Here is a 25,822-nt window from a genome sequence, read left to right on the forward strand (position 1 = left end):
ACCTGCATGGTTTGGGTGTGGCCCAGCAAGGTACCAGTGTTTCCCAGTGACTTCAGGGAAGATGAGGTTCCTCAGCACCTCTTGAGTTCAGGCCCTGGAGCACCATTTCCTGCTCTGATCATCAGCTATAAATGTTGATAAATATAAGTGTTTTGCCTTCATTTGAATTGCCCAGAGCTGTAAAATGACCTCTCTCAAGTATAAATCAGCCCAGATATAAACCTCCTCTCCCACTCTTCCCTACACTCCCTGCCCACCCTTGCACCTCCACCCAAGCCCTTCCCTGTCTCAATTCTTTACCTCCTTCCACAATTTTATATCTAGTTTTCATGAACCCACAAAAATGCTTTTGTAAATAATGCTGTACAGTTTGTAACCGTCATGTAAGCCTGTCATCAGTGCCAGAGTCCGTCTTGCCCTCTCGCACGTTTTAAAATCAACAGAGGAAAGTTAGAGTGAGTGGCCCACCAGTGAGCTATAGGGTCATCTCTGTGTGGGACAAATGTATATTCCTGTAAGATTGCATTTTTATCTAAGGAATGATGTTATTTTAAAATTGCTAATAAATTTCTAAACAATGTCCAGATTTGTTTAATATTGTAAATGTTATCAAAACTCCTTTGACAATGCTCCCTTCTCCCAGCAGTGGCTGAAAAATAAGACACCCTCCTGCAGCCCCTTAATTCCTATCGGCAGCCCTGCTGCCAAGCATGGGGTCCCACCTGTATTTAAGGGGCTGCAGAACAGTCTTGACAGTCACAGCCTGCCCTGTTAAACAGTAACTTAGGAAATCCAACTGCTCTGTACTGTTGTCACCACAGAAATTCTGCTGTGTCACGATGTCCAACATGTGACTCATGTGCAACCACGCACTTAACATTTTCTCTACTGGATTCCTTTTTACCAAGCACATGCACCAAAAAATAAATGCTCACATCTTAAATATGGTGTAATTAGTGTATACATAAGCCATGAAGCTAATGGGATGATAACAATGTACCACGCATTTATTTTTCAAATGAACACATTTGTTCTGCCATGGTTATCAAGCAATTAGGGCGCAGTGCCAGCTCAGCACTGCCTTTCTGTCACAGCACCGTAAATCATAGTGTACTCAGCCCAAGAACATCAGTGTAAGATTGAGTACAATAATGCCTAAAGAAAAAAGAATGGGTTTTTTTTCCGTTATGTGTATATATATATATATATATATATTTCCCCCTGACTCACATACAATTGCCAGACTACAGGCTTTGCTGCTACTATTAATGAGTGGTGGCACAAAATGTTAGAATTTAGGAGTCCATGAAAACCCGTGGATGTCATCAGTGCTGGGTGTTATAATACCAGGACGATCACCAACAGAACTCTCGCTATCTGCAGGCTCAGAGTGGCCACCACTTAGACATTTGCCACCACAAAACCACACGAAAGCGCCGCGATCACGGGTGTTGCTCAAAGCCGGGCAACATTTCAGCTTTGCCAAAAACCTCCCTGAGCTGGGGCCGCGGCGGCGCCGCCTGGGGCTGGGCTACAGCTCCGTATTGCGACCAGGAGGGGAAACGCCCCGGCACAGCCGGGTGGGAGCGGCTGTGCTGCGGTGCGAGGAGAGCGCGGAACTCCAGCGGAACCTGCGGGACAGCTCAACACGGGGAGCATCAGAACGAGCAACAGGTTTCACAGCGCCCTGTGAAGCGGACGCATCTAGAACAGCCCACAACAGACAACAGGAAAAGCAGACACACCTATAATGTTTTTATTCGGCAGCCGCACGCTGCTGGTATCGGCTCTGCGCTCACATCCACCCGCGGCCAGAGGCGCGCACGGCGCAGTTTCACCTCGGCGGCAGAACAACTTCTGGGGGGCGGCACAGCCCGCCCAGAGAGGGCGTGCAGTCATTCCACACCCACCTGGACGCGTCCCTGTGTCACCCGCTCCAGGTGGCCCTGCCCTAGCACGGGGGCTTGGAGCGGATGATCCCAGAGGGCCCTTCCAGCCCTGACGACTCGGGACGGCTCCGCTCAATCGCAAACACGACACCACCCAGGCAGCATCAGCCCCGGCTCCTGCGCCCCCACCTCTCAGGGCCGAGCCCAGCGGGGCAGAGCCGCCCGGGGAGGAGCCGCTCGGGCCTCACCAGCCCGGCCCCAGCAGCTGGTCCGGCCTCTGCGGTCCCGCCCCGGCCCCTCCTCAGGTGCGGCCCCGCGCAGGTCGGAGCCCGGAAGGCCCGGGCGGCGGTGGCAGCGCCATGGCCGGCGCGGGGCGGCGGCGGCTCCCGCTGCTCCTGTTCCTGCTGCTGCTGCTGGTGCTGCCGCCCGGCGCGGCCCTACGGCTGCTGCTGGACGCTGCGCCGCCCTTCAGCTGCTCCCAGCCGGTGAGCGCGGGGAGCGCCCGGGGAGCCGGGACGGCGGGACGGGGGAGCCGGGACGGCGGGACGGGGGAGCCGGGACGGCGGGACGGGGGAGCCGGGACGGCGGGACGGGGGAGCCGGAACGCTGGGACGCGGGAGCCGGGACGGGGGAGCCGAGACGGCGGGACGGGGGAGCCGGAACGTTGGGACGCGGGAGCCGGAACGTTGGGACGCGGGAGCCGGGACGGCGGGACGCGGGAGCCGGGACGGCGGGACGCGGGAGCCGGGACGGCGGGACGGGGGAGCGGGAGGATCTCGCTGCTGGGGGAGGACATCCCGAGCCCCGGTAAGCGCCGGGCAGGGACATCCCCAAGGCCGGGACGTGCCGAACCCTCCCGCAGTCACCGAGCAGGATGTGAGTCTTTGCTAAGCGCTGACGTTGCCTCATGTCCTAAGTGTTTTAACATGTTCTTTGCAGATGAGGGTTTTTTTAGGAGAAAGCAGGGACTCTGGTGAAAGAGTAGAGAAGCAAACATGTGTACCTGAGAGTTTTGGCAGAGGCAGATTTTGGTTGCCTTTCCCCCTGTGAAACCAGCCAAGGAGGAGGTGCGGGTGTGGTGTCTGTGTAAATATGAGCGAACTAACCCGAGCCAGCTCTGGCACTCCACAGTCCGAGCTCCCGCCTGGTCGCTCTCTTTCGTGGTTTTGGGGTATTGTTATGGATTTGCTTTATTGATGGCCACTGTTGGTGTTTTTCTGCCTAAGATACGTGTAAAGAGCGTGTAGAATAGGGGAGAGATCTGCTTTTGCATTTTATTTCTGTCAGCAGTTGCACTTCGTGCATTAACAGGAAAATGGGCAGTGAGTTCTAACCGCGGCAGTCGCACATGTCGCGATGCGCTATCAGCAATGTAGCGAAGTCAGGTGCAGCTGTAGACATATGTAAAACAAAATGTGTCCTTTGGGATGAAAGCTTCTCTAATCTTTTCCTGTACACATTTCCTGTTTTTTTGTCTAGACCGACTACTTTACTCTTTTGACTCTGTCCTCACCTCTCTTTTACCTGACCTCTGCTCTGCTGCCTTCACTCCTATTTTTAAAAAGACCCCAAGAAAACAAACCACTTGTGCAGTTTTACTTTAGGCTGGGCATTGTGGAGTTACAAAATGCAAAATCTGGAAAAAGTGGAAAGAGGACATTACAATATTGCTTAGGCATCTCACCTAACCACAATAACCCAAACTTTAGTCACGTGAAGATTGAGAGAAATTAGAAAGTTTCTGTGAGTCCTTGGATGCTTGGGCTTTGCCTAACTTTGTCTTGGTGTCCGTACCTCCTTTTTTTAGGAAATGTGAGGCACAGTAACTTGGTAATGGATTCACCAGTACATCCTCAGCTTTCACTGAGGATAACTGTGTTGCCCCATGCTCTGGGTGAGCTCACAGATCACTGAATGTGCAAAGCTGCTACTTTGGCCTTTTCTGTCAAAAAGCAGATTTCTAAAATGCAGATAGGCTTATGAAAAAGGAGTTGTCTTAATGTACAACTCCTGCGAGTTGCAGCCTCTTCAGAAGCAACTGTGAAGCTGCTGACAAATATAGAAAAACGTCACATCAACCGAAGTTCTGACAGTTGGAAACAGTTTCCCCTTCCCTTTCTGTTGGTTGCCCTGTTTTCGGAGGATGGTTCAGCAACCCTTCCAATGCGTGGCTGTGGTGTGGTTTGAAAGAGAAGCTGTTGCTGAGCAGGGTGGGTGAGACCCACTTCCTTTTTCTAACCCTCTGCTCTCACGCTGCTATTGCCGAGCTCTGGAGCAGGTCAGGGGTAGCAACAGCAGCTTTTTCAGCAAAACTAATGTGGCAGAGGCTGTTTTGAAGATGAAGTGGTGGAGGGAAAGTGTCACATTTAGTATTGGTAGAGGCCTGTAAATTGTGAAAGTAAAACGAAGTGTTTGTTCACAGCTCATCTTATTAAAATGATAGAATCAATTGGGTTGGAAAAGACCTCAGAGATCATCAAGTCCAACCCTTGATCCGACTCCAGTCCCTTTACCAGATCATGGCACTCAGTGCCACGGCCAATCTCAGTTGAAAAACCTCCAGGGATGGTGAATCCACCCCCTCTCTGGGCAGCCCATTCCAATGCCTGATTACTCTCTCTGGAAAGAATTTTTTCCTGCTATCCAGCTTAAATTTCCTCTGGCAGAGCTTAAACCCATGCCCCCCTGTCCTATTGCTGAGTGCCTGGGAGAAGAGACCAACCCCCACCTGGCTAGAACTTCCCTTCAAGTAGTTCTAGACAGTGCTGAGGTCACCTCTGAGCCTCCTCTTCTCCAGGCTAAACACCCCCAGCTCCCTCAGCCTCTCCCCACAGGACTCGTGCTCCAGTCCCTTCTCCAGCCTTGTTGCTCTTCTCTGGACCTGCTCCGGCACCTCAATATCCTTTCTGAACTGAGTGGCCCAGAAAATGCCATCAAATACACTTAATAGGCTCTATCCACCAGCACTCCATGGAACCTGTTCATCTGTAGGGCTGAATAGCGCAGTTGCAAATCCAGTTCCTTCTTGTAACTATTGTTTGAATATGTCATCTGCAGGGGTTTTTTTTCTATGTGTAGGGCAAAAACATCCCAGAGCTTAAATACCCATCTGGGTGTTCATCCTCAAGTGCTAAATTGCTGTGTTCAGTCATTGGGCTGTAACTGTGTGGAGACATGGCATGCCTTGGTGCCCTGGGGAAATGCAGTGTTTTGTGACCCTGCCATCTCTGAGGGGCTGCAGAGCTGTGCATAGTTTGGTCTCAGAGATCTACCTTGCCAGCCTGATGCATATTCATGAAAAGTCTTTGGAGAAAAATTAATGTAACATCTATCATGAAGATGAGCAATGGTGGTGCATGTGGGGAAGGCTTTTCCAGGTCCTCCTTTACAAAAGTGTTCATTTTGCCTTTGCTGTTGACTGACTTCTCTTATTCCCCTCTGTGGCATCTTTTTGCTGTGCAGGATGTTAACAGAAGCTGTGGTTACACTTAGTGCTGCTTTTGAATTTGGATTTGATTTTGTTGAGAATACATATGAAGGCAAGAGAAAAATTTACAAACTATGGGGGAAAATGCTTTAAAAAATCAAACCAAAATTGTAAAAGATTGTTGTTTCCTATCTCCTTAAGCAAATCACCTTTCAACATTTATTCCTTTAATGTGTTCATGTCCAGTTCATCTTTATGTGTTTTTACTGAGGAATCAGGAAAGGGAAACTGCAGTAAACTTGGAAATATCCAAAGCTCAGAAGATACATAGAATGGCTCATAGGCAGGAGGGAGGATTTTGGACAGCTGGAGCTCTTCCCATTCAGCTGCCACTCTTTAAAGGAAAACTGGACACTTGCCCAGCTCAACTGTGGTTTCTTGTTGGTTACCACAGCATCCTGCTGGGAAATCTTGGCCTTGTGTTACTTTAATTGAATTGTTATGGGATGGTGCTGTTAATCAGTTTCCCTTTTTTTTTTATCCCATCAGATTCTTATGAATCTCTGGGGCATATGGTCTGTTCATTTTTTGGTTATTTTTTTTATGTCACAAGCAAAACAAAATCACTAAAAAAGAGTGAAAGAAACAGTTGCTTAGTTTTCTGTGAAAATATGGCAAATAAACATGAAGAGTTGTCTATGCCTGTCTGATAATAGTTTCAGCATCACCTCACAATCATCTCCTTGTCATATTTATGCCTCACCTGTCTGTAGCTTTCGGGCCTGAAAGGTAATAGGAGGCTGATGAGAATTTGTCAATTTAAGCCCCTTCTGTAATAATGTACAGAGAATGTTGCCTGGCTGTGGGCTCCATCTCCAGCTTTTCTGCAGAGCTCTTCATTTTTGTTCCTTCTCCTCCTGTTTATCTGCTCATCTGTTGCCTGCAGACTGACACATCTCTGTTCTATCAATGCTTCTTACGAGCTTCTGGCTCTGTGTGGGCAACCAGAAACAATCATTGCTATAATTTTATTTCTACTGTGTCATCTAAATAAGTACTTTTTCAGTGTAGGGTTTAAGCCCAGATGGCAACTAAGCTCCATTCAGCCACTCACTCCCTCCCTTACCAGTGGGATGGGAGAGAGAACTGAAAGGGTAAAAGTGAGAAAAAGCGTATGTTGAGATAAAGACTGTTTAATAAGCAAAGTAAAAACTGTGCCCACAAGCAAATTAAAACAAGGAATTCTTTTCACCACTTGCAGTGGGCAGGCAAGTGTTCAGCCACCTCCAGGACAGCAGGGCTCCATCATGCTTAATAATGACTCGGAAAGGCAAATGCCATCACTCCAAACATTCCTCCCCCCTTTCTCCTTCTTCCCCTGGCTTTATATGCTAAGCATGATGCCAAATAGTATGGAATATACCTTTGGCCAGTTGAGGTCATCTGTTCTGGCTGTTTCATCCTCTTAGTCCATGGACCACCCCTGTAAAATCTCCACAAAATGTCCACTGAGTTAATTTAATTCATGGCATTGGGTCCCATCTGATACAGATGAGACAGGAGAGGTGGTGAGTTAGAGGATTGATTGGACACCAAATCCAGGGCTGATCAGGTCACTGCTGCACTTGCACTGTTTCTTGCAAAGCTCGTCCTCAGGTTTGGGTGGTTCCTGTTACAGTAATTCCAATGACATGCAATTCAAATAATGAGTTACAACAATTCAAAGGTATTTCCATTACAGTTGCCACTTCTGATCCTTTTGGGCCAGGCTATGTGGTTTAACACTGCAGTGAACTCCTCCCCTTGTTCTCAGCCTGGCTGCAGCAAGGAATTCCTACTGTAGCCCACCATGGGGTGCAGGGAAACAGCCTCCTTCACCATGGCCTTCACCACGGGGTGCAGAGGGGTCTTGCCCTCTCCCAGCTCCAGCATGGGATACACCCATGGGGGACAGCCCTCCATTAAATTCTCTGATGTGGGTCTGTCTTAGTTGGAGGGAAAAAACCAAAATGTTTACCAAAAAAGCAGAGGAGAGGATTCCTCCACAATAATCACATCACTCTTTACTGAATTTAAGAAAAAGGAACTTTAATTAGAAAATGGATATAAGAAGGATAACTGTTCTTAACTACTATATATATATATATGTAGATATAACTGTAAACAGACCAAAGCAAACTACTGCCCCAGCACCAAAAGTAAAAACAAAAGAGAACCCCCAAACGGGAGGTTCCTCCTGGAGCAGTTCTGTTTATGGACAGTGTCACTGTCCCACCTTGGCTGGCTGTGAGGTGAATGCTCAGTCTTTTCCCAGCGAGGCAGAGACAAGGGATGAACTCACATGGACTCTCTCTCTCTCTCCTTGTCCTTTGTTCCAAATGAAGAAGGAAAAGCTGGGAGTGGAGGAAAATGGTGATAATTCCCAGGAATCTCCTTGCAGTCCAAATCGGTCCCCAGGAAGAGGGAAAAAAAGGTCTGCAGTGTGTCCTGAAGCAGCTGTGTCTCTCTTCTCTTCTCTCTCTCTCTCTGAAGCTCAGGGTGCCCAGAGATGGAGGGGGAAAAGCAAAGAACAGAGCCAGACAAAAAAAGGGAGCTCACCAGCAAGCAGTGGCTCCTTTTCTGCAGCTGCCCAAAAGAAAACCCCCCAAAAAGTCAAACCAGCACACACGGAACAAAAAAAGAAAAACTTCTCCCCACCCTCAGGTGCTGGGGTTCTGTTTTCTGACCTCCACCCCACCATTAAGCTTTATTGTCCCCAGTCCTGGGACTCCAAGCCCAAACCTTTTGTGTTGGTATGGTGAGAAAAATTCTCTGAGGGGGCTCCTCCCAACACCACCTTCCTGTGTTTGAACCTTTAGCAGGGTCCTTCCCACAGTCAGCAGTCCTTCACAAACTGCTCCAGCATGGGACCCTTCCACAGGGTGCAGTCCTTTGGGAACCAGCTGTTCCAGCGTGGGTGCCCCACAGGATCACAAGTCCTGCCAGCAAACCTGCTCCACAGGCCCTGCCAGCAGCACAGGCTTCCCACAGGGCCACATGTGCCTTTGGGCATCCACCTCCTCCAGCATGGGGTCCCTCCACAGGCTGCAGGGGGTTCTCTGCTCCACCATGGACTGATCCACAGGTCACAGTCCTGTTGACTCTGGTTCACACTGGAGTTCCAGCCTGTCCAGTACAGCAGCGATGCCCTGACCATTTGCCAGCCCAGACACTTTGCCACTGCTGTTATGAGAATGTTCCCAGGCACAGCTGAGTGAGGGGATGAGCAGCACAGCAGAGCAGGCAGAACAAAAACCAGCCACTAACAAGCACCAGACTCTCATTTACAGTGAGGCAAGCGAGCCTTGTGGCAAGAACAGGAGCCTGCCAATTAATAGCTGAACAGCAGTAACAGCCATAAATTTGTTCTAGCACATTCCAATCACATCTGTTGTTATCTCAAACCCTCTGAGCCTCATGAGTGCCAAAAAGGATTCCTGTGGTTGAACTCCAGCACCACGCATCTCCTTGCTCACTTCCCTACCAGCAAGATGGGGGACACAATTGGAAGACTAAAAGCGAGAAAAATTGTGGTTCGAGATAAAGGCAGTTCAGCAAGTAAAGCCAAAGCCATGCACACAAGCAAAGGAAAACAAGGAATTGTTTTTCACCACTTCACATGGGCAGACAGGTGTTCAGCCATGTCCAGGACAGCAGGGCTCCATCACACATAGCAATGACCATCACTTCGAATGTCCCTCCCTTCAGCTTCTTCCCCCAGCCTTATGTGCTGAGCATGATGCCGTATAGTGTGGAGTATTCTGTGGTTAGCTGGGGTTCAGCAATCCCAGGTCTGTTCCCAGATTGTGTACCCCCAGCCTGCTCACTTGGCAGGGCGATTATGGAACCAGAAGAGGCCTCTTCAGCAATAACAAAAACGTCTCTGTATTATCAACATTGTTTCCAGCAAAAATGTTCTCTCACATATAGAAAATAAAATAACCATCAGTGTCAGGCCTGGATTCAGAGATCTCCTGCTTCCATTAAGATGGGCTTAGACCTTGCAGGTGATCCAGCAAGGATCACTGCTGGGTGGCAATAACTCAAAGCAATGACATTTAAAAAGCCCACCCACCTATTTCAAGCAGGTTTTCATGTCCCATTGGTTTCTACTTTCACAGCCCTGGACTTTGTAAGGGTTTTTACTATCATCATCTTGCCCTCTCTTCAAATTCTGTCCATTATTTCAACTACTGCTGTCACAGAGGCCGTTCAGGTGTGCACAAGTTTCATGCCCTGTTTCGCCTGGTTTTCTGATTGACCACTCTGTGCAGTGTTTCCATGTCGGTTAATTCTTCCAGTTTGTGTGTGTCACTGAGTTGGTTTTTCTCCTGCCCTTCTCCTGCCACCAAGCAGAAACAAATTACTGTCAATCCAGTTTCTATTCTGAAAGTAATATTCTTGTTTCTTTCCCCCCCTCCACAGGATTTAAACTGCCTCGTAAGAAATAGTAAGTAATTTTTTTTATTTCTATTTTCTCATCAGGTCATACTGTTTTCTATTTTCTTACTTTCGTTTTTTTAACTGGGGTCATACAACATGCTTTTCCTGCTAGAATCAGAGAGCTGTAAAGTGAAGCACTGCTATCATGCCTTGCTGTGGGAGCTTCCAGTTGGATTCATTATAAGCTCTAGCTAGAAGATGAACGGAAAGTTCTGTCTTTTTTGGGACAGAGTTTGGGAGTGGCCAGTGGCATGCGTGGAAGCCAATCCAACTTGTTTAGTTTCTATTTAAAGCTACGGATCATTAGTTTTTAAAGAAATGGGAATTTTAGAACTAGTTTGCCAGTAAATGTTCCTTACAAAAAGTGACATATATGGTAGTACTTGATGAAAAATTAATGTATTAACTAGAATTAGAAAAAGGGGATTAGAGGTGTGCAGTTTAGAGCAATTAATGTAAATTATTGGGCATAGGAAGTCAAGTCTTAGCCATGGCATGCATCTGAAGCACATTAATGTAATTATGGGTATTGTTCTTCAAAAAAGGAGAATGTTTTGTAGTTGTCCACTTGGTACCCAGATGCCACCAGACAGTGCTGCAGAACTCCTTGGCCTTTCTTTGCAGTCCTTGTTCTAAGCAGGCTCATTCCTGCCTCAGTGCCAGCCCTGTCTCATACTGGCACAAGTATTTTTGTAGCCAGTAGTACTTTTTGTAGTATTATTGCTTGGCTTGCCAGGTCGGGGAGATTACTATGCTGAAAATAACCAGATTTTAAGGTTTTTTGGCAGGAAAGGGTTGGGTAGGATCAGGTTGGATCATATTTCCCACTGGCAGACAGCCACTGGAATACAACCTGACAAGGCTAAGGCAAACTGCAGCTTCACCGTTAAAATGCTGCCTTATTTATTTGGTTTAAATTCTGCCTTATGGCTTTTTTTATGTTTTTATGCTCTAGGGGAAATACATATTTTTAGTGCCTAGCACACTCTTCTGAAAGGTACTTTATTCTTGTCAGATATTTTTTAGTAGAATGAGCATTTGAGGATTGTCTGATTACTTCCTAAGCCTAAACCCATGTTTACATGAAGGGATAGAGCAAAATAGACTGAAAGTGTACTTTGGGGGGCTTGACTGTGCTATTTTTAACATGCTCTGATAAGTCAGATGTCTTGAAAAGTCTGAGTGGATCATGTCTGTCTAATGCTGTCACACCTGATTTTGTTCTGAGATGACAGCACCAGTTTTTCCTAACACTGTCCCAACTAGCATAGTTTTGTTTTTATGTCCAGAGAACTCACTAACTTAGGTAAGGCAGAACAGGCAGTTGTTGGAAGTTAAATTCAGATGTATGTTCAAATTGGAGGTAAAGCCGTTTTTAGACACAAAGTGATTAACTATTGGAAGAATTTCCCTGGGAATCTCACAGATTTCTTATGATTGGAAGGCTGGAATTAGTACTAACAGATCTGTTTCAGCAGCAGAGTACAGATTTGCTACAGGAGACACTGAGTAAACTTACTTGGCCTCTTTAGCCTGACTGCATTGATTGTGATAGTTATTAATGGATTTTAAGCAAAAGAGGAAGTATAAGCTGCTAGAGCAAGTTCAGAGTATTACAGGCAATTTATGAAGTACTGCCATGCTGAAAACTGCCTTTCTGAGCTGGGAAGGAGTCTGTCAACCAGTTTTGCCTTCAGAATAACCCTGACCCAAAGGCCAGACAATCACTGCAACTGAGCAGAGCTTCCTCAACCCCCCTCTAAATGGCGATTTTCCTTTGCTGGACAGGTACCTGCATGGACTCGAGCTGGCTGAAGGTTGCCACGTGGACTCCTTCTGCTCCAAGCAGTCTTCATGTCTCTTCTCATGTTTTCCGTCAGGTGGATGGAAAACTGCTCCCTGTGCTTCAGATAGAATGGAAAGTGGCCACTGATGGTAAGTGCTGGTTGTTTAATTTGAACATGAAGCAGAGGAAATGGGTGTGGTCTATGACTTCAAGTCTTTCACTGTATTGAAAGCAGACCTTTGAAATTTAAGAGTTTGGCTGCTTAATTTTGTTTGTTTGGGAGTTATAATCTCATACTTAAGTTTCCTATATGCATGTGTGTCTTCATAAAGAAATAATTATATCATTGCTGGAGCATGAATTACTACCAGTAAGTCAAGTTTTCTCACTCTCCCAAGTGCCTTTAATTGTTTGTTTGTAAATGATGCTTCCCTTGCATACTCTGGTCCACAGTTTAGCACTGATTTCAGACAGAATAAAACACATTCATTTCTTCCTTCTGCAGGGCCTGTGTCTGAGGGCTATATAGAGTTATGATCTATTGCTGTACTAGTGTAGAAGCAGCTTTGAAGGGCAGAGCTAAACACAGCACTGCATCTGTGGAACTGCCAGGGTGTGTGGAAGAATGGAGTTGCCTTCTCCTTTGCACAGATGTAACTTTTGCCATGCAGGGCAACCTTTAAGTTGAAAGGGCTGTTAGTCAGCCCTGCATGCCCACTTTTCACAGCCAGTTGTCTTTGTGTTGGCATCCTCAGCACTTCAAAGGAGTAAGAGTGTGACAAGACTAGGCACGGTGGTGATCTCTGTGTGGGTTGCAGCCTCTGCACATGCAGGTGGCAGGAAAAGCCCAGCAGCTCTCTCTGTCTCTGCCTGCAGCCAGCATCCGCTCCCTGCGAGGGGCAGAGCTCGCCGTGATGCAGGTCAGCAACAACCAACAGGTCTGTGCCCAGTTTGACTTCCAGAACGACTTGCCTCTTCAGGTCCGTCCCGATGGAGGCCGGGTGAGTGCAAAGGGCCCTAAACTACTTTTGGTAGTCTATGGGTTTGCTTCTGCTTTCACTGTCTTATTGATTATTGGTTAAAAAGTACAGACTAGTGTGGTAGTTTTGGCTTTAGTTTCAGTATAGGTCCCATTTAGGCCTCAGTTTTTAGCAGGCCTCCGAGGTTGTGACATAGATTGGAGGGGACAGGCATCACCTGACTTAAGCAACCAAAGAAGTATTTCATATCATCTGACATCATCAGGAAGTGTCATGGGGAAAAATAAGAGAGGGAGGAGGAGTTTCTGTCTCTTTTGGTCCCTGCTCCTGAGCAGGAGAGGATTCTGCTGCCCTGAATCCTGAGATTAGGCCGTTCCATGCTGTTGTTTATCTAGGGAGGTGAACATTTTCCTGTTAATTTCTCTCGCTTTTGCTGGGAGGTTTCTCAGGAAGAGTTTTTGGGAGGTTTTCTGGGATTCGGGTGGTTTGGAATCTGGGTTATTAACTGGGCGATCTCGAAGAAGGTGTTGTTATTTTTTTCCAATATGTGTTACATCATATTTTGCTTTAAGTTTTCTTCTTTTCTGTGTAAATATAAAACCCTCACCATTTTCAAAGCTTCGTTTCTGTTTTTTTTTCCTCACTTCTCTTCTCTGGGAGTGGACCCTTTGACTCTCTGTACTAGGCTGTTGGCATTTTGCCAGCTCAAACTATAACATCTGATTAGAAGAGTTGATGAAGCAATCAAGATACTGGACTTGACATCTGCTGCCATTTCTGGTTTCTCTTTCACTATTCCCATCCATCAGGTTTTAAAAATTGTTGCTCTTGGTTGGTGCCTAGCACCTGTCATCATTCTGGATGTTGCTTAAAGCAAATAGTTGTAGAAGTTTTTGGATTCTGCTGGAGAGCTGTGATATTTTACAGCTTTTTTAACTCAACCCTTCCTCTTACTTCCACTTCTTTGCTGCACTGTCTTGCTGTGGAGGAAAGCACCAGCTTCAGAGGTGGTTTTTCAGCGTATACTCCATCTAGGAAACTCACCAGAAAATTGTTGAGCATCCACAGCTCCTTTTGTAAACATTATGGAACCTGGAGTTCCTTCCTTACCACACAGAATTGGGCCATAGTTAGCTAATCTGGAGCTAGTTCCTCTCCCAGAATTTGCACAGCATTGCTGATGTGGAGAACAGTGTAGATTTAAGAAAATACATATGGAATGGCCAGGTACAGAACTACATATGTATAAGTGCCCTTCTAAATGCTTAGCAGTTGCACAGCACTGCAAGATTCATACTAGACTAAAATTTTAGTCTTGAAACTGTACGTCTTAGCCTAATCTCCTTTTAGTTTAGAATGTAGTTTAGTGGAAACCACACAGTTGTTTGACATAAAATTGTTATATCAGTTCAAAGGTCACAAGAAATAACTCATTCTAAACAGAAGAATTGGGACAGACTAAGGGCCTGGTACATTGAAAACACTTAAGTTCCATATTTTTATAGTCCAGCTTCAGTAAAAGGGTTATATGGGATGAGGGAACACAGTGGAACAGGGCCAAGTCAGCTGTTAATTTCAGCTTTTAGAGAACATTATTCTTCTTCTAAGTCCTTGTGGATGTGGGTTTTTTTCAGTGGAATTTCACTTTTGACCGTTTTGAAGTGGAACCTGGCCAGACTTACCAAGTGACTGTCTACCACCTGCCCAAACTGAGTGTAAATGGAGACTACAATTGCAAGTCCACATCTGTCACAGTGCCTGGTAAGAGATGCTCTAGTTCACTCAGGCCTTTAGTGCTCTAGCCACTCAGGGCTGTAGTGGTTTGTGGACCTGTGGGTTGGGTGTTTTTCCAGTCCAGACCCATGAACAAGTTTGGCAGTAGGCTGGCAGTATTAAAAAAACTGTTGTCCTTTTTAACATTGCTGTTCAGAAAATCCATGGTGCCAGCCTTATCTCCAGTGCCCTTGTGGTATATACCCAAAATGTGTGTATCATTTGTGCTGCAAATCACCGTCCTTATTTCTGGGATCCTATGAATAAGGTGTGTGTGGAGGGACTATGCTGTGAAGGACAGACCCTTTGAATCCAGCTGACTGTAGTTGCTGCATGGAAGGTACTGCTATAAAAATTGTTACATGCTTTCTAGAAAGCTGACCAAAGCCCTGGACTTGGGCCACTGATTTCTGAGAAATTGTACTTATAGCTCATCAAGAATTCTGCTACAGCTGTGGCTGAAGAGAAATTCGTAGTTAAATCTGAAGATAAATGCAGGTGTCCCTCTGAGGGGCTTAACTGTAAGTTACATCTCCTAAATTTTGTTGCTAAAGTGTTCATCAGTTGAACAAGCACAAAAATATTTCACCTGCATGAATGGGGCTGTGGAGGAATCTTCCATGCTCTCTGCAGAATATCACTGCTACTTTTACTTTAATTTAAAATCTTTCAGAGTTGCCCCTGTGCTTGTGGAAGCTGGAGGTACAGGCCAAAATTTCCACATTGGAAGGAGTAAAGTTTGGTGTCTAATATTGAATCATAGACACGTGAAGTTGAATTTCAAAGGCAGAGTAAGGCATAATTTACCAAGAAACTGGATCGTGCTGAGTTCCTGACCCTTTCTTGTGTATGTCAAAATTTTCCTATTGCTAAAAGAGTTTTTGTGGGTTTCCTCAAGGATGCTGAGCATCTGCAGTGCCCTCTGGCTGCACTGACTGGTTTTTAAGTATTTGACACTTGATACAGAGCTTGAAAACTGGATCTTAAGGGGTTTTTTAACTTCTTATAGTTGCCAACCTGAGTTTGTAGTTATAAAATGGCAAAGTATGGAGTGTATCAGCCAATGTAAGCTGGAAAAGGAGAGGGAGCACCTCATTCTCAGCCCTGTTATCCTTTCTTATACCTGGTCATGCTAAGAAATTCCTGGGTTTTACTCTCCACTCTTCTTCAGAAGCCTAATGCATTCTTACATATGAATTACAAAAGCACTGTAAATTTTCCAGCTTTGGAAGTTGGAAATTTAAGACATGAAATGTTTTATTTCAACTGTCCAAGCAGGGAATTGTTCCCTATACTTTGTCCAAGCCCTGGAGGAGAGGCAGTTTAGGCCAAGACTTGTAAATCCCACAATCTGTAGTTGAATATGTAATTCTGGACTCTTAAGAAAGTCCCAAAGAGCAGGGAGAATCTGCTAAGTGGAGCAAATTATAAATGTAGAAGAGTGTTTTGGAATCAGGAAAGATTCCAGCCTCCCAGTTTTCCCAGGTCAGAATGCCTTTGGAGGAATCTATCACTGTGGTGTGATCACAAGGTGTGGAGGTCAATATGAAGTTTTAATGCCACTATGACCCTTTCTGCACACGTCTTAACATTAGGAAAGGTTCTCAGATATTACTGTACTAATAAGTATGGTATGTTTTCAGTCTTTTCTTATTATCTCTGTTCTGAAGAGAAAACCAAAACACACCATTACATCACTGGAGGGGGCAAGTTTATACACTGGAAACCAGTGCTGTTCTTCTGCAGCATTTTGCCACTGCTTTGGATCAAAGGTGTCTAATCATTAAGGAAAGCTTGGTTAGGTATCTGGCTTCTGATAAGAAAATGTGGTTTTTTGCTAAATGGAAGTACAATGTTTCTGAGTAGTCACTTTTGGTCTTTCTTACAGACTGCCGTGATTCTCTGATGAAAAAAACCATCCCATGTATAAAGACAGGTAAAAATTTTTGAGTTGTGTAGATATGGGTGCTCTGCTGAAATATTTCTGACAGCTGAGAAACCCGGGAATATCTTCCCTCCTTCCAGGAAGCTCATGGGAACCCAGGATCCAGGGTAAAAGTCTAGATGATACAACTCTGCTTGTGAGCTTCTACCCCTGGATGGAGCCAGCCCGATACCAGATTCATGTGGCCAGTTACCTGGATGAAAGGAAGTGTAAAATGTTCACACATGATTTCACTGAGGTAATTAGCATCCCAAATTATGTCTTCCCTGGTAATTTAGACTGACATCTCAAGTAGTTGCTAAACCAGGACTTGGAGATGTAGCAAACATTTGAACAACAGTTTTCAAGGAACTGTTTTTACAGATTTTTAATTGCCTTTGGAAAGAAGAATTTTATTTCAGGAATTTGGTGGATAAAAGATGAAAAAAGAGGTTTTACAATTCATGGAGCAGTCTGTAAACCTCTGCAAAGTCAAATTTGGTATTTGACTGGCTTTATTACCTTTTCCAAGCCAATGTGTGGGGAGATTAAATAACCAAAATTGAGGTGCAAAGTTTCAGTAAATCATTGAAGTACTTTATCAAATATGATCATGAGGGGGCGTTAGTTAATTGTTTTAGATAAAGAACGAGTGGTTTAGTAACAGATGTTTCATTCAAGCTTGCAGTCTGTGTTGCTGAGAAGATCAAAGTGTCAGCAGTGTCTTCTGGCATAAGAAGTTTCCCTTCAGGCATCTGAGGGAGGAGAAATGCTGAATATTTGGTACCAGTCCCCACCCTTCCTTGGGGGAGGGCAGGTATAATGGCATTCAGTTTGGATAGTCTTTCCATCCCTTAACATGTCAAACCATTTGTACTGATGCGTGTTCTGTTACTATTGACACAGATTGTACACCTGTATGTGTGTGTCCCTCGTAGGGGGGATATACCTCATTTTGGAGTATTTGCTAATCATTGCAAAGAATTTATTTAGATTATCATGCTATTGATTGTGTACAGTAGGTAACAAGGGCTGCTTATTTGTCTGTTCTAGTGTCAGAAGCAGCACTGTTGATAGCTGCTTTTAATTAAACAAGGAAGCTTCTTTAATGTTTACACATTACATAAGACATTGTTTACATTGTTAGTTTAACTCATTTGAAGTTATAAAATGTACACCCCTGATTGTTTTCTGTTGCCTGTGCAATCTTAGCCTGCTGTCTTAATTGCATTACCGTGTCTATCACACAGGATACTCACAGTGATAGTGGCCAGATCCCTTACCCATTTTGTTCTCTGTGGCCTTCTTGTTCAAAAGGAAAGAAATAGAAGCTTTTGCTTCTTTGGACCATTCCATGTTCTCACATCAACTTCTTTTTTTTTTCCTGTTTTCATTCAATTTTCTGCCTTCCCTTGTAACTGATTTCTGCAGGGTGGACTCCAACAGCAAGTGAATGTCACAATCAGAATAGAGAAGAACATAAAAGCTTGCTGCAGCTACAGAATACAGGTAGAATCTCACTCTTGCCCCTGTGTCCTTCCTTTACAAACAAGGCAGTGATCAGCTTAGAAATGTTACAGGTTTTTGCACAGTATGTTTTTTCTGAGATTGACTAATCTCTAATTACCTGTATTCAGGGAAGTCTTGATTATGGCTGAAAGAATTTTTTTTTAATATAGATGATCTTTGTAGTCTGTGGCTTTTCCTTAGTATAGGGCTGCCAAGTCAGATACTGTGGAGTGGGAATGGCAAGTGTGCAATCTCAGGAGATCACAGCCTCCTTAAAGTATAGTTGCCAGAATTCTTGATTATTCTTGTTTGCTGAAGGGAGGTGGGAGTTCTGTGTCCCTGTGCTAAAATGTTGAAGCAGGGCAGAAGCAAAGCTGGGAACAAATGTGCTTTTAAGAATAACTTCTGAATTTATTTCAACTGCAGATTCAGCCATTCTTTGCAAACTGTGGCACAGACTGTCTGAGACACTCTGCTTTCATCCCATGTGCACCAGCTCCAAGTGAGAACCATTTTTCTCTACTCTAGATTTCCGTTGGCTTACAGATGAGAGCTGAATTTTTAATGTGGCTCTTTTCTTTTGCAGGTACAGATCCATCAGGTAAGAAGTTCTTCCAATACCCTGAAACTTTTTTTGCTGCTCTTTTCTTGTTATATAGAATAAGAAGTGATCCCACCTGCGAGTGAGCCAATGAAATGCCTCTGTTGAAAATTTCATATTACTTGAAGGTAGCTGAGTGCTTTGTTTAACATAAGTAGCTAGAATTGTTGGGCTGCAAGTTGAACTTTATCTGAATTATATGACTGTGTTGTGTAAGTTAAAGATGGATCATAGTGAAACCTGGAGCTAGCTAACAGTCTGAACGTTAATAATAGAATAGACTAAGCTGTAGCTTAAATATTACTTTGAAATAATAGCTAGAGAGGACAGCCCATAGGTCATGGTATGTGAACTGCAGCAAACATTGTAACATGGACTTCAGAACCCACCAAAGCCCCCACTGAAACCAGCCTGAGAGGATGTGAAGATGAGCACATGGCAACCACTCAGTAACAAAACACCAAACCAACGAGGGACGAGGAGACCCCAGATCCCAATAATGCTGTTGGTCCAGACTCTCACGTGTGGGATGGGGAGTTTGGACCATAAGGTTATAATTGCCATGGGCTTTCTTTGTTCAAGGTCCCTCTTTTGAGGCACTAAGCTCAAACTACCAGCTATCATCATTGATCTGGTGGAGATGAGAGCCTAGTGTCAAAAATTTCTCTTAACAGTCCTCTTGCAACACTGAGTTCAGAATTAATTGTGCTAAGAATTACTTCACCATGATTTAATGAGACAAGTATTTGTATGCAGTGTGAACCTTAAAGAGCAACTTTTTTAGATGCACTTCACTTTCATGGAATTCTTTGAGAAGCAGTTTTGACAAGAAGAGTCTTAATATAAAATACTTTCTGTCACTTTGCTCAGTGTTAAAAAATTTGCATAATATAAAGCCGCTTTTGGAGAGAATAGCTTGCATATATTCATTTTTATGAGTGTCAAGATACTTGCGCATAATGATTTGACATCTTTTTTTTGGTTGCAACACCTGTAAGGAGCTGGTTTGCCTGAGATTTAAAAAAAAATCACCTATAGACTCAAAAAATACATGACCCAAAATGGTGCTTTTTTTTTTTAAGAAACATTACATGAACAGGCAGGACATGGGCGGCCTGCCTGTCAGAGCTGGGTAAACATTGCTATTTAGAGGAAGGTTACTGAGCTGTGTTTTCAGTGTGCTGCACATATGGTTCTTTGTGTGGTGCAAGTTTGTGGTGTGGAGCAGCATCATGAAAGCAGGAATTCATTTGGAGGAGTGACTGTGTATTGTAAGAGGGAAAGTGCTGGTCTGCCCGTGGTTTTGGGCATAACCAGGGTGCTTCTCCATTGACCTCCTCTGCTAAGGAACTTCTGCTCTTTGGTGAAACTCTGTGTAAGTCACTGTCTGAGGAGTATTTTTGTACTGCAGGTGATATGATTATATGGCTCTACTGGTGTATCACTGGGATCTGTGTGTTACTGGTGGGATCAGTCATAGCAGGTGTGATGTGTATGACTAAAAAACGAGCAGGTAAGACTCATACCAGCTAGGAAGAAAAAATTCAATGCTAAAACTATATTTTCCTACTTCTGTACCTGTTCCTCTTGCTGTTTTGTTCCTTGCTGTTCTGATGCCTTGCTGCTGAGATAATGCCTGTGTAAACACCTTCTGGTTTACATCATAGGACTTGCAATATCCTAACACCATCCACTAGATAAGGAAGATCTTCTATGGGTTATGCTGGCTGGTACTGCATGTTCTTCATACACAAGTTCATAGCACTTCAGAGCTCATGAAGGAAAAAGAAACTTGGTAGTTCAGCCCTCATGCTGCAGATATCTTTTCCATTTATTATTCTCCTACATTGAATAAGAGTTTTTCAGAACAGAAGCTTCCTGTTTGTCCACACTGTAATCTTTCTCCTGATCCCCAAAGTATCTACAAAATTAATTTTTGTACTATTTTTAGTTTAAATGATGTTTTTTAAGTAAAGTGGAAGGTAAAAAAAACAGGACACAGAGGTTGACATCAAGCAAGCTGGAAAATTGGGTACTTAAGGGCTAATTTCTAGTTTTATGCTGCAATTCTGAGACGGTTACCACAGGGAAACTGTGTAACTCACAGCTTAGGTTTGTCTGGTTTTACCTGAGAGGAATAATTGGTAATCGTTTGGAAAATTTCTTAACACATCCTGCTTAGAGATAAGATGTAGCAAGGGACAGTTTGGTCACATCTTCAGAGAAGCCTCTTAAGAAAAAGCCATCTTTAATCCTTTTCCTTAAAGAGATGTAGCAGAACAGTTGGGGGTTCTGTACTTCCTTAATTATCTGGATGTGGGGGAGGTGGAGAAAGTTCGTTTTGAGTGCATTCTGTCTCCTCTCAAAGGAAAAGTATAGCAAAGTACATAGCAAAACTGGCTGTAGAAGAGTCTTTGTTTAATCTCTCTGCACAGTTAAGGATTATTTATTTAACCTAATCTGTGGAAGGTGTTGTGAGTTTAAGCATTTAATCTTATTTCATGTTTTCAGAACTGACTGACTTTTTCTCTCTTCCAGGACGCCGACGAGGGAAATGCAACCCCAATGATTTGCAAACTGGTAAGATGTCCTGCCTGTGTCTTACCAAGTGTCATGTATTCTGGAAGTCTCACACAGTCACCCAGAAGGGTTTTTCAAAGGCTCTACTGCTCTATAGGTGTTTCTGAAAGCTAACAGGTAGTCTTAGGATCTTCCTGTTTGGCTAAATGAAGCTTTGTATATGGAATTCTAAATGCCACATTGGACAGATGGGAGGTAATTGCTTTGTAAAGTGGTGAGACTTTTGACCCAGCTAAGGCTGCACTGGCAAAAGAACCTTTGCTAATCACCTAGGCCATGGCAATAGGAGATTGGTTTGGGGTGGGTGCACTGAGCTCTCCACCAGAGAATACAGCTACATTTGCAAACCTGATGTGTTATTTTTGTGTGGTGAAATTCAGTGAATCATCACTTATTGTAAGTCACAGCTCCCATGTCTGTACGTTAAATTTATACAATGAGATGTCCACATACATTGCAAAATAGCATTAAGGCTGATTGTTGCTAGAACCTTTTGTTGATATCTCTGTTGATTACTGCTGATTTGCACCACTACAGTTTTGAGAATGTAGCTGGAATTAATATTTTCTGTCTTTCATCAGCACCATATACTGACCTGTCCCTGCCGCCCTTGAAGCCCCGAAAGGTTTGGATTGTGTACTCTGCTGATCACCTGCTGTACGTGGATGTGGTGCTGAAGTTTGCTGAGTTTCTGATGACTGTCTGTGGCACTGCTGTAGCCTTAGATCTGCTCGAGGATCATCAGATCTCAGAGCTGGGGCCGTTGCCCTGGCTTACTCGACAGAAGAAGGAAATGGAAGACCTGTCTTCAAAAATCATCATCTTATGTTCTCGGGGCACCCAGGCCAAATGGCAGGCCATGCTTGGGCAGGAGCCCGTGTGTCTCAAGCAAGATCAGCAAAAGCCAATGGGAGACCTGTTCACCCCAGCCTTGAATTTGATCCTGCCAGATTTCAAGAAGCCAGCCTGTTTTGGAATGTACATAGTCTGCTACTTTGAGGGAATAAGTAGTGAGAAAGATATACCTGATCTGTTCAATGTCACATCCAGGTACCAACTGATGGACAAGTTTGAGGATATTTATTTTCGGATTCAGGATTTGGAGAAGTTTGAGCCTGGGCGGATCCACCGAATCCAGGAAATCACGGCTGAAAATTACATCGATACCCCCAGTGGGAGGAAGTTGAAAGAGGCCGTGCAGAAGTTCAAGAACTGGCAGACTGAGCACCCAGACTGGTTTGAGAGTGAAACCATCTGCTTGGATAATGATGAAGAGTTACATTCCCTAAACAGAGAGAGCCAGGTGGATTCATTGCTGGGTGAATCAGGTGGGATTGTGAAACACCAGCTGCACCTTCATGAGCCTGATCCCAACTGCTGTTACGTCATCAACCTCCACATGCATGAAGGTGAAAGTACAGGCTGTAAACTGCAGCCTCAGTTTAATCCACATGGGGATCCAGCTTCTCAGACTGTGGTTCTTCCTGTGGATGATGCTGCTCTAGTTCAGGTTGTAGAGCCAGTCTCTTCTGTGGAAGATGGAAATATACTTAGTCATGATGTGCTGAGTAATGAGGACTGTATGGAAGGAGTTCCTCTCCTGGAGACAAGCTTTCCAATGAGGAGCAATGTCATCCTTCACGATGACTCTGGAGTTTCAGCAGTAGCAGACTACAGTCCTGCAAACCTCTCAGGTGAACTGGGAGACCACATGAATGGATTTATGTACCCTGTTTATCAACAGAGTGTCATTCCTTCAGAGCCATATCTCTCCCAAGAGGAAGCTAATGGGCAGCACCAGTTAGTCTTTGATGACCAATGCAAAGACCAAAGACAGTCAGTACAGTCAGACCAGGGCTATATTTCTAGATGTTCTCCTCTGCCTCCTGATGACCTTGTAGAGGAGGAGGAGGAAGAGGATGAGGATGATCAGGAAAAACAGGTGGTCTTCCATGAACTCTCTCCAGAGGTCTTGAACAGTCTAAAGAGCCTTCAGAGGCAGCTATTTTTCCAGGATATTCAGAGGAGCTGTAACTGGAGCTATCCAGCTGAGGTGATGGACACTGACCAATCTCCAGAGGACTGCTAGGTTCTACCTGGGACCTGCTCCTTTTGAAATGCGGGGATGGAAGGTGGTCCCGTGCAGAGTACTGAAACTGCATTTCCAGCACCATCCTGGTCCTTGTAAATGACTCAGTGGTGGGATCTTCCTGTCTGCTGCTGGGATGCAGGGTTGCCCAGCAGCCTGGTAATGTTGCTTCCAGTCTCTGCAGAGATAAGCAATGAATATTGGCCATCCCTGTGAAAGAACAGGCAGTAGCTCTGTTCCATGGGAAGGGGCATTACATTGAATCCTCACTGATGGGTAGCAGAAAAATTACTGTGCCTCACCCATTCCTGCCTTCAAAATGCCCTCCAGCTGTACTGATTCTGTTGCACTGGTTAAGAGTTTTAGCCAGAGTTTGGAAAATATATTTAGATAACGTGTCAAAATTGCCATTTTCATATATGTTTTAAGTGTTTTGTTATAAATACTGTGTTACAGATGTGTGCCTTAAATTTCAACTTGGTTAGTGTTTTTTATACCTGGTTGATATATGTATGTGGAGATTTTTTTCTTTTGCCACTCATTCAGTCATTTGCAGCTGCATTTCCATGGTCATTCAGGAATCAAGTGGAATAACTGAGCAGTAGGTGGGATAAACTTTTCAATTGTGAGTCTCCATCACTGTCCCCTGCCTCCTTGCTGGGAGGTGTGTGCTTGAAAACTGGCAATAGCTGGAAGGGGGAAAAGGGAGATAATGGACCAAAAACTGGAATTTGGAGTTGCTATGCAATTTTAAGAAAAATCTGGGGCTGAATACAGAATCACTGAATTGAGGGAATCCAGTGTATTCTGTAACACACTGCTGTAGTGCTGTTTGCTTTTGGATGTCTGGTCACCAGGGATGTGTGAGCTGAAGATGTAGATAGTGACACACAATTAAAGAAGTGAAAGACTACTTTGGAGGGAAAAAGCATAGCTTCAGCAGGTGTGGTTTTAGAGTGGAGATTACATCTGAGTTAGGGGAGGTTGAGTGAAAATGACTGTAACATGTACTTGTGTGGGTATAAACTCAAGCACAGGTAATTCAGGTTAACCATAGTGAAATATTGAATAGACTAAGGGATTCATCCTCCAGGAGCAGTGGTGGTATCTGTGAATTCCAGTGGTTTTTTTCAAAATCAGGCTGGATACACTAGAAAAAATTGTTCCCTGTGTGTGATGATATGCTAGCCCTTGTAGCACTGGCTGGGAACAGACTAGCTGAGGCTGGCATTTACCCTCTTTCTTATCACTGTTTTGCAGCCCACTGGATAACAGCCTGTGAGATGTAAATATATCCAGGTCTTTCTCTGTTGCCTTCAGACAAGCTTGTTGTCTTTCTGTTGTTCAATTTACTTGTCAAAAAATCTTAAGATAATTTTATTTCAGCGTTTTAAAAATCTGATGTTTCAGAAAATAATTTGTTCTTTTGACTTGCAACAAATTCTGTATTATGTATATTTTATAATTTTATAAATTGTGGGGGTTTTCCTTAAATTAAAAAACAAGGATACTTTTTGAATATATTTACTTAAGCAGTTCCATGTCCTCAATTCTGTCTAACTCCTTATCTTAGTATTTGTTACAGAAATCTGAGGCAAAACTGAGCCAGAACTGAACTGGCTCAGAAATGCCAAAATATTCCTGTAAAGTGTGGCAGCTGTATGGAGTCGAGCTGGATAAAACTGAGGGCCCTCACGTGTGGGAAGTGCACATCCCTTCAAAACAAGTGTTAGAGGAATTGTTTGTAGTTTCCATGCAGGACTGCTCTGTGAGGCAGGACTAAGATAGCTTGCTCTCTCTGCAGCCACATAACAAAGGGACAGTCCCTGCAGAGGTCCAGACTTAACACTGGGAGCCTTCCTGCCTGTACAGGATCTAACCCAACAGGAGCTAAGCAAGAGGCAGCTGTGATCTCAATGTTTCTCCAGTGAGAACCCATTTCCTAGATTATGTGAGTAATTGCCATCTTGACGATCCCACTTCTAAAAGTTTCTTTTATCTTACAGCAATTAACATGTAAATCTGATTTTTTTTCCCATGAGTCTTTTTCAAGGGGTATGAATTCCTATAAATCACTTAAAGAGGAAGCTCAGAAGTGTCATCTGGATTTTCTTGCCTTAGTCATTCCCTTCTCAAATAACTCCCTTGGTGTTACAGCTCTCAGAATTTGCTTTCCCTTACAAAAAGTTTGTTTGAAGGGAAAATCCAGATGCTATTATAGCAATCCAATATGAGGAAAACAAGTAATTTTAATGCATCTGTTAGTCCCTGAATACAAAATTGAATAGCCCAGCAAAACTCAAAAGAGGAAAAAAAGGAGCAAAATCAGTCACAAGTTTCTAACTTTATTTTAACAATCTTGCTTTTTAAAAAATACAAGTTCTAATTAATGCCAGGGGGATGCCAAGTGTCCGTCGGCCACAGGCCTTATCTCTCACTTCAGTGTCCCCTCCTGAGAGTAGTCATCTCTTTTGTCAGGATAGCAAACAAAGAGCAGTAAAATGCTAAATAACTGAGTTGTGTTACAAGCTTGTGACAGAATCCCAAGGGACCTGTGTCTTGGTATGGCACAATTTCATTTAACAAAGTGTTACTGACATGGGCCAGTAATTTAATGTTGGCAATTATACAGGAGGTGTGCAAGGTGCATCGAGAGAGGTGTTGTTTGCACTTTAATGGTACCACTACCTCTCTGTTCTGCAAATGGATCTGTTACATGGCAGAAGGTTTTAAATGGAAGCAAGAGCTCAATTACCAAAGAGAAGAGAATTCAAAAGGTGGA

The 25,822-nt window shown here is 44.2% G+C and overlaps 1 protein-coding gene across 3 annotated transcripts; it reads left to right on the forward strand.

Annotated features, from left to right (window-relative positions):
• The first annotated feature begins 2,061 nt into the window (after window positions 1-2,061).
• On the forward strand, window positions 2,062-24,578 carry IL17RA (interleukin 17 receptor A). 3 transcript variants are annotated; one of them, XM_071551258.1, is made up of 13 exons: window positions 2,062-2,374; window positions 9,781-9,805; window positions 11,587-11,733; window positions 12,461-12,585; window positions 14,199-14,325; window positions 16,226-16,273; window positions 16,363-16,520; window positions 17,693-17,770; window positions 18,197-18,272; window positions 18,357-18,371; window positions 19,783-19,884; window positions 20,910-20,951; window positions 21,533-24,578. In XM_071551258.1, the coding sequence occupies exons 1-13, from the start codon at window positions 2,249-2,251 to the stop codon at window positions 23,038-23,040; spliced, it is 2,577 nt and encodes an 858-aa protein (XP_071407359.1). In that variant the 5' UTR covers window positions 2,062-2,248; the 3' UTR covers window positions 23,041-24,578. The 3 variants fall into 3 exon arrangements, with proteins under 3 accessions (XP_071407359.1, XP_071407357.1, XP_071407358.1); XM_071551256.1 differs by lacking the exon at window positions 19,783-19,884 and having other exon boundaries at window positions 2,178-2,374; XM_071551257.1 differs by lacking the exon at window positions 9,781-9,805 and having other exon boundaries at window positions 2,179-2,374; window positions 11,679-11,733.
• Window positions 24,579-25,822: the final 1,244 nt, after the last annotated feature.

The sequence above is a fragment of the Pithys albifrons genome, chromosome 3 (genome assembly GCF_047495875.1).
Source record: "Pithys albifrons albifrons isolate INPA30051 chromosome 3, PitAlb_v1, whole genome shotgun sequence".
Lineage (NCBI taxonomy): Eukaryota > Metazoa > Chordata > Aves > Passeriformes > Thamnophilidae > Pithys > Pithys albifrons.

Coding starts and splice junctions, on each gene's coding strand:
- IL17RA (XM_071551258.1), top strand. CDS start 2,249: ATGGCCGGCGCGGGGCGGCGGCGGCTCCCGCTGCTCCTGTTCCTGCTG. Junction 14,326..16,225: donor CACATCTGTCACAGTGCCTG/GTAAGAGATGCT, acceptor TCTTTCTTACAG/ACTGCCGTGATTCTCTGATG. Junction 19,885..20,909: donor TATGACTAAAAAACGAGCAG/GTAAGACTCATA, acceptor TCTCTCTTCCAG/GACGCCGACGAGGGAAATGC.